Here is a 12,661-nt window from a genome sequence, read left to right on the forward strand (position 1 = left end):
AAGTGATATTTCATTGTAGTTTTGATTTGTATTTCCCTGACGATTAGAGATGTTGAGCATTTTTTTCATGTTTGTTGGTCATTAGTCTATCTTCTTTTGAAAAATTTCTGTTCATGTTCTTTGCCCACTTTTTAATGGGGTTGTTTGATTTTTTTCTTGCCATATGTGTTTCATAAGGATTGCTTATACTTTCCTTTCTTTTTCGTTTTTTCCATAGAGGTAGAGTTAGACATAATCTCAAATACTCTGTCTCAAAAAGGGATATATAATTGTAGGAATCATAGGAATTTAGTAAATGTTGATATAATGACTTTGAGTAGAGGCTTTAATCAGATTCACCTGGATTTAACAAAGCCTGCATGTGGGGGTGAGGCTGTCTGAGACCTGCAGTCTGGAGCAAGCCTCTCTCATTTCCACCTTTGCCTATTCCATAGTTTCTCCTGGGCCTATGCTAGCAGGCAGGACCTCAAGCCAGTGGATCTCCCCTGGTTGTGATGTGGGCCAGGAGGGTCCCTGCCCAGGATCCCACGCAGCCTGAGCTGGGTGGAGGACCCTCCCATGGGAGGAGGGTTGCCCCTTAAGCACACTGATCTGCCCCTGAAGGCACAGACACCTCAATAGGCTTATTCACAAATATACCTTCTGTGCTCTGGGGCAATGCAGTCAAGACCTGGGTGTATGGGATCTGGTCTGAAGGCCTGTCCCCTGGGCCCTGGAGATCAATCCCTGACCCTTCCAGGGAGAGGAGTGCTGGTCTCAAGTCACCCATGGGGTGCCCAAGCTGGATTTATGTCTCTCCATCTCAGGATTTGCCCCACTCAGCTGGAGTCACCAGGCAAGCAGCACCTGGGAGGGCTGGTGGGTAGGTGGCTCACAGTCTGAGTACCCCTCAGTCTGCTGTAGGGCCCCAAAAGGAAAGGTCTCATTTCCTCCAGATGCCTCTGGGTGGTGGCTGAATTATCTCTCTCAGCAGCCACGGATAGGGAAGGGGAAGGGGAAAATGAAGCAATATGGCACCTGCCCATTGGCTCGGGTCTGCTGGCCGTGAAGTGCCTCCAGGGAGCCGGGAGCCTCGTGCCCTGTCTGCAAGAGGCTCACCGCTCACTGGTGGCAGCCATCTCTGGACTGGTGTTGACAGGTCTCTCCAATCATTCAGGAGCCCACCAGCAGTCTGAGATGCAAGGGAGGGGAAAGTTAACTGCTCCACCTACCCTTGTGGCTGGTCTCTAAGCCTCTCGGGGTTTAGACCCTGCCAATGTCTTTCTCTTTCTACTTCTGCTCGGGCACCATTCCTTCCGACCCTCATCCAATCTATCTTTGTCTGCCTGTTTATTTTTTTTCACTTTCTTCTAAAATCTGTCTTTCTTGCAGAGACCCTCTGGTTGATGGTTTTTCTCATCCACCATCTTGTCCCTCCCACAGAAAAGTTTTTTTTAAGATGAGGGAGACTTGAGCATGTTGATCGTTTGAAGGGGAGGAGTGAGAAGAAAGAAGTTGAGGACGCCAGGGAAAGAAAGCAGAATAATTACTAGAACAACATATTGGAGTATATGAAAGAGATCTAGTGTCTAGCTAGAGTAGTTCCTTGCTGTATGAATAATGCATCTTAATTTTCCCCTCTTCTCATTTCTTTAAAGGGGAGAAGAGGAGAAGGGAACTAGGAATAGAGAAGCAAAGAGTGATTTACAAGTGCCTTCAAGGTTGCCAAAGATGGAGAACACACATGATCATTTTTTCAGATTATATAATATTAATTGTAATCATTAAAATTTGAAATTCATTATTAAGAAGGAAAGAATACTGATATATTATTTGGAAGAATAGTGTGTTTGTATGTATATACATGTATATGCATATACATATATCTGCATATATGTATACACATATGAGGGCTGTCTGGAAGGTATCCAGCCATGTAATATGAAAAATACTTTAACAGTGGCTGGATACTTTCTGGACATCCCTCTTATGTGTATACACAAGTACATGCTTAATCTTTCTCAGAACTTAGAGGGATTTTTCTGGTATCTGGGAGCTTAGATAAGGAAATTCTAGCCATGTTTAACTCTCTGATGCTAGGACCAATCCTTCTACTTGATAAGCTTGTACCTCGCTGGTTGGTAGTTGTGGAAGCCCTCATATAGCTACAGACAGAAAATTCAGAGTTAATGCTCATTTCTTGTTTAAAGAGTGATCCAGGAATAGAAATAAGGAAATGATATCTCATGACAGTGTCATCATAAAGTCATCAGCCAGATGGCAGTCCTTGAAATCTAATCCTTAGAGGCTTCTCACAATAATTTGTAATATCACATCTAATATTATCTTATTCACTAATTCATATCTATTCACAGAGATTGAAGAGAAAGAAATGAACTTGCAGAGGCTCATTTCTGGCTTTGTATGTTAACAAGAATTCTGTAAGGAATATGATTAAGAAAACAAAATATTTTCATACATGGGTCACAGCAATGATCTATGTTCTGATCTGAGTTTCTAAGGTGCAGAATTTAGTTGAGAAACAGCCTTCTATTCTTTTCATGAATAGGTTAGTTACTTTTAAGCACAAATGGCTATTTATATTTATCTATTCTATATAAAAATGGCAAATAAAGTTTCTATTAAAAGCCAGTGTGAAATTTGAAGATTCATCTGCTCTATTAATAAAGTTAAATTAAACACTAAAATATAAACTAAAATTAGTTTGTTTTTGATTATGTCAATAATATCAAAGTAAAGTTCTTCCAAGTTACATTTTAATATCTTATTTAATATTCAACAATTTAGAACTCAGCTGAAGATTTTATTGATAATTTAAATAGGCTTCCAAATATATACAATTTTTACATAGATTTCTCCATTTGATTGAAAGTCTCAGAGCAGGCCATACATTAGTGCTCACTAGTAAAATGATGTCTAACCTGAATTGTAAGAAATGATGTAATCAGAATACTTTCCACAGGGTGCCTCCTACCTAAAACGTCATGGTTACAGAATTTTCTCAAAAATATAAAATACTGTTTTTTGTAATCCAAATATTGATATTATTAATCTTTCCTTTTAAAAATGAATTTATGGGATTAATAACAAAAGTGAAAGTGCCATCTTCCCAAAGTTGTAGTTTCCGAGACTTGAAACATCAACACTAGAAAATGCATAAATATTAATAGAAGAAATAAGGTAGAAACAAGGGAATGCAATACTATGAACCACTTAGTCAAGAAAACATTTTTTATTTATAAAATGTGGCAATAAATATTTTGAAGGAATATAGGAATTATTGTTAACTATAGTCACCATACTGTGCTATCAAACACTAAATCTTATCACTTCTATCTAACTATATTTTTGTACCCACTAATCAACCTCCCTTCCTCTCCCCCCCCCACTACCTTTCCCAGCCTCTGGTAACCACCAGTCACAGAAAGTTATATTCACAGGCCTCCTCTAGATATCTTTGCCTATGTTCACCTAAGCAGTTTTGGGTACATTTATAATAATTGGGCTTAATAAAACTGCTATTAAAAGCCAGTGTGGAATTTGAAGTGTATAATAAATTAACAATAATTCATTATATGTGTCAAAGTAGCTACAAGAGGTGAATTTGAATGTTCCCAACATAAAGAGATGATAAATATTTGAGGTGATGAATATCCCAATTACCCTGAATTAATCATTATACCTCGTATACATATATCAAAATAGCACATGTACCCCCAAATATGTACAACTATTATGTAACAAAAAAGAGAAATGTTCCACTTTTCACTAATAGGGAAGCCACTAGTTACATGTAACTAATGAGATGAAGAAATTAAATTTTAATTTTTGTTTAATTATGTAAATCAATTAATTAATTTAAATTTAAATAGCCACCTGTGGCTAGTGGCTACCCTAATAGACAGCACAAATCTAGAGGATGATGATGCTGTTACTTCACTTCTGGGTTCAGTTAGGCAAGATTATTGGACAAATAGGTCAGAATGCAAAGGACCACACAAAGAGTTTTCTTGTTCTTTATCTATCTAGCATAAGATCTACAAAGAATGTAGAATAAGAGAAGCTGTAGACAAAGCAGAGTATTGTTTAATCTGTACAACTGACACACATAGCTTACATAGAATGTGGATTTCTAATGTAAAGCATCATTGGCCAATAGAGAATGAAGCTCTCTTCATGATCTCTCACAAGGGCCAGAATGACCATCAAGCCTGAATGGCCCATTGTTATTATAATCCTCCTCCACTACTCAATGATTTGACTGGTTATTTGTCCAGGGAACTTAATGCAGTCCAGCTACAGCATGACAGTTTGTCACTTTATTCATTCCATGCTCTCTGGGGCAGGCATTCTCTATTGACTGGTCCAACCTCAATTCCTAGGAACTAGGAGTGATTATGTGGGCACAGTTCTGGCTCTAAAGCTCCTTCCTTCTCTTTCTTCTCCCTGCTGGAATGCACATGTTCTGAAGGAAATACCAAGAAGAAGATGGAGACTTCAGGGCTGACATTGCTGGGCCACTGTACCGATGTCAGCATCTGCCTACCTCTGAACTTTTAATTACATGAAACAATTAGACCCCTATTTGATAAGCCACTGAATGTTTTCTGTTAGTTATAATGAAAAGCAATCCTAAGGCATACATACAGTTTTCTCCTGTGTTGAGTTACTGACACGTCAGAACGCTTGTTATTTTTTATTTATTCAATTGCATATTCAATTAAAAAATGTTTTGAGGGTAATTACTATGTGCCAAGCTAAATGCTAGGTAATACATAGGACAAACAGCCAATGTGCATACCCTTAAACAGTCAACATTATTGTAGGAGACAAAGACTAGTAAACATTTAGGTATAGTCTAATGAGGTAAGTACTATAATAGAGGGCGAAAAGAGCATGAACTTTGAGGGTTGGTGGTCAGAGAAGGCTTCCTGCAGGAATTGGCATTTACACTGAGACCTGGATAGTGACTAGCATTTAAGCAGGCAAAGAATAGGAAACGATATGTATCAGGTCAGTAGGCAATTGAGAAGACAGGATGTAGCAATGAGGAAATGAAAATAGCTCAATATACTTAATTCTGTGTGGGAGGAGGAGGGGGAAGATCTAGGGAAAGCAGGAAATTAGGCTAGAGCTGTAAGAAAAGGCCAAATCATGCAAGACCTTGAAGTAATTTAAAGGAGTGCGGACTGTCTTCAAGTAGCAATGGATAAGCTACTAATGGCTTTGAAAATGAGAGAAAGGGTGAGCTACATAAATATACTGTATTTAGAAAGATCGTCCTAGATTCTAGGCAGAGAATGAGTGAGAAGTAGGATGACCATTATAAGGAGGGAAACCAGTTAGGTGATGAGGAGGTCATTCAATTGAAGAATAGAGATAAAGAGAAGTGACTGGATTTGAAACAATTTAGGGAGTAGATAGATTTGTGATAGCTTAGCTATGGGAGTTGCAGAAAGAAGAGGGAAACATGAGAATCAGGTTTCTGGATTGAACAACTGAATGGGTTGTGGTAATGTTTACTAGATAGGGACTACTACGGTCTCAATGTTTGTCCCCTACGAAACTCATGTTGAAATTTAATTGCCATTATAACAGTAGTAAGAAATGGAAACTAAGAGGAAACTAGGCCTTGAGGGCTCTGCCTTCATGAAGGAGTTAATACCATTGTCATGAATGAGTTTGTTTTCACAGAAGTGGGTTCCTTATAAGAGAACAAGTTTTGCTCTCTTTACTCTCTTTTCTCCCTCGCTCGCCCTTCCTGCTTTCTGCCATGAAATGGCATGATGCATAATGAGACAGTTCTTGCCAGATTCTTGCCCCTTGATCTTGGGCTTCCCAATCTTCAAAACTGTGAGACAATAAATTTCTATTTATTACAAATTACCTAATCTCAAGTTTCCATTATAGTGGCACAAAACAGACTAAGACAGAAAAGTGGTACTGAGAAGTAGAGCTGTTGCTATATCAAATACTTGAAAATGTGGAAGTAGCTTTGGAACTGAGTAATGGGCAGAAGCTAAAAGAATTTGGAGGAGCTGGCTAAAAAAAAAGCCTACATCTCCATAAACAGATTGTTAAGAGTGATTTTGGGAGCTCAGAAGAAGGGGAGAGACATAGGGAAAGTCTGAAACTTAGAGATTACTTAAGTGGCTATGATCAGAGTGTTGGTACAAATATAGATGGTAAAGGCAATTTTGATGAGGTCTCAGACAAAAATCAGAAACAAAGTATTGGAAAACTGAGACAATGGTCATAGTTGTTAGAAAGTGGCAAATAATTTGGCTGAATTGTGTCCATGTGCTAGGGCTTTATGAAAGGCAGAATTTAAGAGCCATAAACTAGGATATGTAGCAGAAAAATTTTTAAGCAGAATATTAAAGGGGCAGTGTGGCTTCTTATAACTGCATACAGTAGAATGAGAGAAGAGAGAAATGATTTAATGATGGAATATATAACTAAAAGGGAAGCAGAATGTAACAATTTGGCCATGTAAAGAATGAAAAAGTATGTTTGAGAGAAAATACCAAGGGTGTGACTAAGATATCTACCATATGATTTGGTCAGATTAGTATGCATAAAAGGAAGTCAGGTTTTATTCATCAAGACAATGGGAGGATGACTGCAAAAGGATTTCAGAGACTTTTGAGACTGCCTCTCCGATCATAGGCTCAGAATGTTAGGGCGTGGAAGGTGAAAAGGGCTCACTGCTCAGGGCTGCCTGGAGTCTCTGCTCACTACATTATAGCACAATGCCCCTTGGTGGCCTCAGCCATGGCTTAAATGGGTCAAGGTGCAGCTCATGCAGCTCATGCTACTGCTCTAGAGGATGCAAGCAGTAAGCTTTGGCAGTGTTCACATGTTGCTGATTTTACTGACTTGTGACGGGGACAGAGCCACCACAGAGAGTCCCCACTAGGGCAATGTCCAATGGAACTATAGAGTCTGAGCTGCTACAGAGAGTCCCTACTAGGACTAGTGGAGCTGTGGCGATGGGGCTGCCCCCAAGACCCCAGAACTAGACCCACTAGCATGTAATACCACCCTGGAAGAGCTGTAGGCACAAGACTTCAAACTGTGAGAGCTGCTGTGTGGATTGAATCCAGCAAAGCTGGGACTGCTTGAAGCCTTGGGGGCCCATCCCCTACCCCAGTGTGTCCAGGAGGCAGGACATGAAGTCAAAGATTATTCTGGGTCTTAAGACTTAATGTGGGGTTTTGGACTTACTTCAGACCAGTTACCTCCTTCTTGCCTATTTCTCCCTTTTTGAATGGGAATGTCTATCCTATGCCTATCTCACAATTGTATTTTTATTTTTGAGATACAGTCTCCCTTGTTGCACAGGCTGGACTTGAACTCCTGGACTCAAATGATCCTCCTTCCAGAACCTCCCAAAGTGCCAGGACCATGGGCATAAACCACCATGCCCAGCCCTCACCATCTTATTCTGGAAGCACATAATGTGTTTTGATTTCATAGGCAGACAACTGGAGGGGAATTTGCCTCAAGATGAATCATGCCTTGAATCTCACTGATATCTAATTTATCTGAGACTTTAGACTTTGGACATGATGGAACAAGTTAAGAGTTTTATTGCTATTGAGATGGAATGAATGTATTTTGTGTGTGAGAAGGACATGGGTTTTTAGGGGGAAAGGGGCACATGCTATGGTTTAAATGTTTTCCCCCTTCCAAAATTCATGCTGAAATGCTCCAGAACTATGAGCCAATAAATTTCTGTTCATTATAAATTGTCCAGTCCATGGTGTTTTGTTATAGTAGTACAAAAAGAGTAAGACAGGGACCACAGAAATAGGTTACATTTGGAGAAAAAGGTTGGAAGAGGGAAAAGATGAGTTTAGCTTTGGACCTATTCAATTTGAAGTTCATGTGGGATGTTAAAATGAAAAGAAACGGTAGGACATAGATGTCTAAAACTCAAAAGATTATTCTCAGCTGGAAATACAGATGGGTAGTCATCAATAGACTGAAATTACACAGTAGATGAATATTTGCAAGGATTATATGTAAAGCGAGAAAAGAACAGGGAAGAACTTTATAGGCATGAGTCAAAAGTAGCTTGATGAATTCTACACTCTGTATGGGCTAAAACTGTGAGTTGGCTTCTAAAAATTCTAATTTGCTTCACCCATTGGGGAAGTAACTATTTTCCTTAGATGATAGCTTTTTAGGAACCAAGCCAAAAAAAAAATAAACTAGAAGTTCTTTCCCTGAAAAATACAAAGAATTTAATAAAATGATTTTGAAAAATTGAGAAAGTTGCTTGGGCATCAAGAAGCACAAGAATGTGGAGAGAGGGATCTGCCAGAAATAGTGTAGATGGAAGAGATCAGTTCCCTGAAGCCTTAGTTTCATACCATGAACAAGCTTTCTTCTTGTATTTTTCTTAGTTTACATTCCCTAAGCTTATCAAATTAATTTCTGATCTTAATTTGCTTTCCCAAACAGGCTTCTCCTTGAGAGGCAGGTATTTTTCACTGAGATCTAATGATCAACTCTCTGATACCAATTGATTTCATGTGAATAATTCTTCCCAAGCCTAATCTGTCCTTGTTTAATTGAACAGATACAAGATCTATATTTGGAGAAGAAAGTCCAAACCTTGTCCTGAGAGGATGTCATAATTTTCAAATTTTTTCCAAATATCAGTTATTCAAGTTTGCTCTTTTCTACCAGGGTTCCTTTGATAGGGCCCCAATTTTAGGTTGAATCTTATTTCCCATGGTCATCTGAACACCCACTGTCTGGAATTAAGGACTAGAGGTGCTCTATTCCCCAAGGTCACTAGCTTAAATGAAGTTTCATAGGAGTTTTTACTCTTGAATCTCTAGTTCGGTTTCAAGATTTACTTGGTTTTCTTAATTTCCATATATCAATAGCTTATTCATCCTAAGACTTCCTGCTCTTACTTCAAAATCTGTTTTGTTTTTCTCTCAATGCTGTTTTTTCTTCTTATTAATAAAAAACATCAAACTGACTTTTCCAATAATTCATGTCATCTTTTGGAATTTACTTATTTTTCACTATGGTCTTCCTCATCATTGTACAGGTACCATTTTTGCCCGTTTTCTGACACAACTCAAGATAAGTATTCAACAATCCTTAACTTACCACAGCATGCACAACATAACTGTACATTACTCAAGAGAAGTCATCATTCAAGAAATATTTACTAGTTCTCTATTGTATCACCTTGTTCAGGCCCTGAGGATGTATCAAATAGGAAAGATACAGTCTTTGCCCTCATTGAATTTAGACTAATTTGAAGGACAAACAATAAATAATTAGTTATATAATTCACATTTTTATTTGTAATTGGAATAAGTGCTAATTTAAAAAAGCACAAGGGGTTAAGAGAGTAGATATTAAGGAGACAGAACCTAGTTTGAGGGGATAGTGTCTCTGAGGGTTGTTAGTTTCCATAGATATATAATGTGAAATGAAATGATGTGTCATATTACCCTACATGAATTTTCCCATTGGGTGTGTGGCATGAAATACAATCAGCTGTAACTCTATCATTGAAGCCCAAAGTGATTTCTTTTTCAGATTAAGGTTGTGGGCAGCATGTGCCATGGTGGGACAGAAAGATATCTCTTTGGGTAGAGTTCTCAAAGCAGACTGATAAATGGCTCCTCTAGCTACAAATCATATTTTGTTTTTGTCTAATCACTTGGTTATATCACTGCCTTTGTGACTGTGGACAAATCACTTAATTTCACCAGACCTCAGGTTCCTCATCTTTAGGTTAGGAGACTGAGCCAAGCCTGTGAGTTTAGTTGGCATTTGTTATCTTGGATCCTCCCAAGCTCTAGTTTAGCAGAAATGAGAAAACAAGTCTGGGTTGTCCATCCAGTGTCACCACCCCAACTTATAGCCAACAATAGTTTTAGAAATAATGTAATTCATACCTTTTATGGATGCTTCCCCAAGACGCATTGATGTTCTCTGTTATCATGTTTACTTTTCTGGTATCATCTGTAGAATAATCCCGGAGAAGTTTCTGGGCCAAGTCATTTGCCACATCTACATTTATCTGCCACTGGCGGAGGTCTTTGGCCAACTGCTATAGATTTGTATGGGACAGAGAATGAATGTCAATTTTTTTTCTGAAATCTCTAGTTGAAGTTTCTTAAAATACTTCATAAATTGTTCCTGAATCAGGTCAGAACATATCTACATAATTGCTTTTAATCTACCATGTGATTTAGTTCATCATGACTGTATAAGCTAGTCCACGTTTTATGACAAAACTTTTCAAATGCAGTATCTTCAGCAATAATCAATATCAGGTATTTTAATTTAGTAGCAATTAATTGGAAATAAGGTGGGATTAAACTGTTTTTATCACAAGACAGAGCAAACTGTAAAAATAAGCTCCTATATAATTGTTGAGTATGTGACATATAACAAAGTCTGAACAGAAAAAATGTATCTCATGCATTCCTTTCACTCATTAACTTGTTGAATTGTTTATGTAATTAGTGCCATCTACTGGCATTCAACTAAACCTGCATACAGAAAACGAACAAAAAAACAGTACTATTATCTAATTATCAACTTTTTTGAAGGCTCATAATACTTTGAAAATATACTAATTTCAAATTAGAATACAAGTCAAAATATAAGATCTTGATAAACCAAATCACCTATGTGTTCTTCTTTGTTTGTCTTTGGCAATTGTTATCAAACTAGACATTTCATCACTTGAAAAAATATTTCAAAGAAAGAAGTTGACCAATAATAAGTTTATCTGGAAGCATATCAATCTGAAATTTCTTTTTTTTCTTGATTTCACAGAATTTGGAATCAACTTGAAATTTCTATTAAACACTTCTGCAAGTGCTCAGAGGAGGCATGTAAGCATTAAGATAATATTAAATTGTTAAAATAGTTATGTCAAACCCAACATGGGTTAAGCCATTGATAAATGAACAGAGGAATAGGAACAGGCAATTCAAACAAAATAAATAATAAAATAATTATATATAAAAGAAAAAGTTACTTTTCAAGTAATAAAACATAGAATAGTAAACCAAGAAGGTACAACCTGACAGCAATAAAATTAGCAGAAAATAAATTCCAAAGCTGAAAAGATGGGTAAAATTAGCATATTCTGGTACTACTGCTGGGAAGAGTATCTATTAGGATAATTTGGCAATAGGTACCAAGTGACATACAAATGTTTATTCCCACTGACCTAGTAATCTCAGTTTTGGTACTCTATCCTAATCAAATATTGAAAAGAAGATTAAAAGTCTTAATTAACTTAAATAGTTAAAGAAAAACAACTTCAATATTTAATGTAGGGACATTAAAAGAGCAATACATCAGTCCAATGGTCCAATATGTAGAAAATGAACACAGAAATAGCTGTAAAAAACACAATTTTCTTGTGTAAAAAACAGAAAGCAATCTTTATCTACACCGTGTTTTCTTTTTTTTTTTTTTTTTTTTGAGACAGAGTCTCGCTTTGTTGCCTAGGCTAGAGTGAGTGCCATGGCGTTAGCCTAGCTCACAGCAACCTCAATCTCCTGGCTCAAGCAATCCTTCTGGCTCGGCCTCCCAAGTAGCTGGGACTACAGGCATGCGCCACCATGCCCGGCTAATTTTTTTTATATATATATATATTAGTTGGCCAATTAATTTCTTTCTATTTATAGTAGAGACGGGGTCTCGCTCTTGTTCAGGCTGGTTTCGAACTCCTGACCTTGAGCAATCCGCCCGCCTCGGCCTCCCAGAGAGCTAGGATTACGGGCGTGAGCCACCACGCCCGGCCTACACCGTGTTTTCTTAATTCTGAAAGAATACATAGTCATGAAGTAGAAGGGGAACAGGAGAAATTGAAAACAAGAGATGTTTCTAAAAAGAAAAATCATTTTATTTTAATATTTGTCCTTTTGCATTAGCATGATGTTTACATAATAAAAATCAAATGCTAGTATTAGTGTAATTTCAGTGTGTTTGGTTGGATTCCCATAATTGAAAATATAAAATATGTGTATAATCTGGCATTTCTCAGTTAACTAGAACATTCTATTCTTGAATCAAACTAAATAATAGCATTTACTGCACATAGCAAATAGACCCAGATTACCAAACTATTAATATTACCAAGAAGCTAAAGGCAATATCACTGACTTTTGCTACAAAAGCAGAAGAAAATTTCTAAAGGTACAGAGCATAGTTGCTGCTAATCCAAAGCAATTTAAATCTTTCCTAGTGGAATGCCTACCTTTCCTTTTATACTCTTCTATATTATCTGTTATCATCTATTAAATCTCTAACTGATAGCATAAACATCCACAAAACTGAGACCAATAACTTGGTTACCTTTTTCCAAGCTGTTCATTTTTTGAAAGGATTCAATTGTTAAATAAGTACTTATGATAAACAAACATCAGAGCATATGTGTATAGGTTTAGGAATACACAATAAAAATAAAAGTTTTAACAACTATAAAATTAAAATCATTTACTTTCCCTTAACAAATTAAATAATCTTGGAAATCACTCCTCATTCATGGGTTGCTATTTGAAAAGTCTAGATATAAGAGCATATACTCTTTAGATGGTTTCCTGGGCATATTATTGTACTCTAACCCATAAAATTGTATACATTAAATATGTGCAATTTTTTG

General features: G+C 37.2%; 1 protein-coding gene across 15 annotated transcripts in view; it reads right to left on the reverse strand.

Annotated features, from left to right (window-relative positions):
• Positions 1–12,661, reverse strand: part of DMD (dystrophin) — a 2,109,452-nt gene that overhangs the window by 507,440 nt on the left and 1,589,351 nt on the right. For all 15 annotated transcript variants that reach the window (XM_012756891.3, XM_012756894.3, XM_012756895.3 and 12 more), the window contains one exon: positions 9,933–10,087. In XM_012756891.3, the coding sequence (XP_012612345.1) occupies positions 9,933–10,087 (155 nt within the window). The remainder of the gene's footprint in view (positions 1–9,932; positions 10,088–12,661) is intronic.

The sequence above is a fragment of the Microcebus murinus genome, chromosome X (assembly GCF_040939455.1).
Source record: "Microcebus murinus isolate Inina chromosome X, M.murinus_Inina_mat1.0, whole genome shotgun sequence".
Taxonomy (NCBI): domain Eukaryota; kingdom Metazoa; phylum Chordata; class Mammalia; order Primates; family Cheirogaleidae; genus Microcebus; species Microcebus murinus.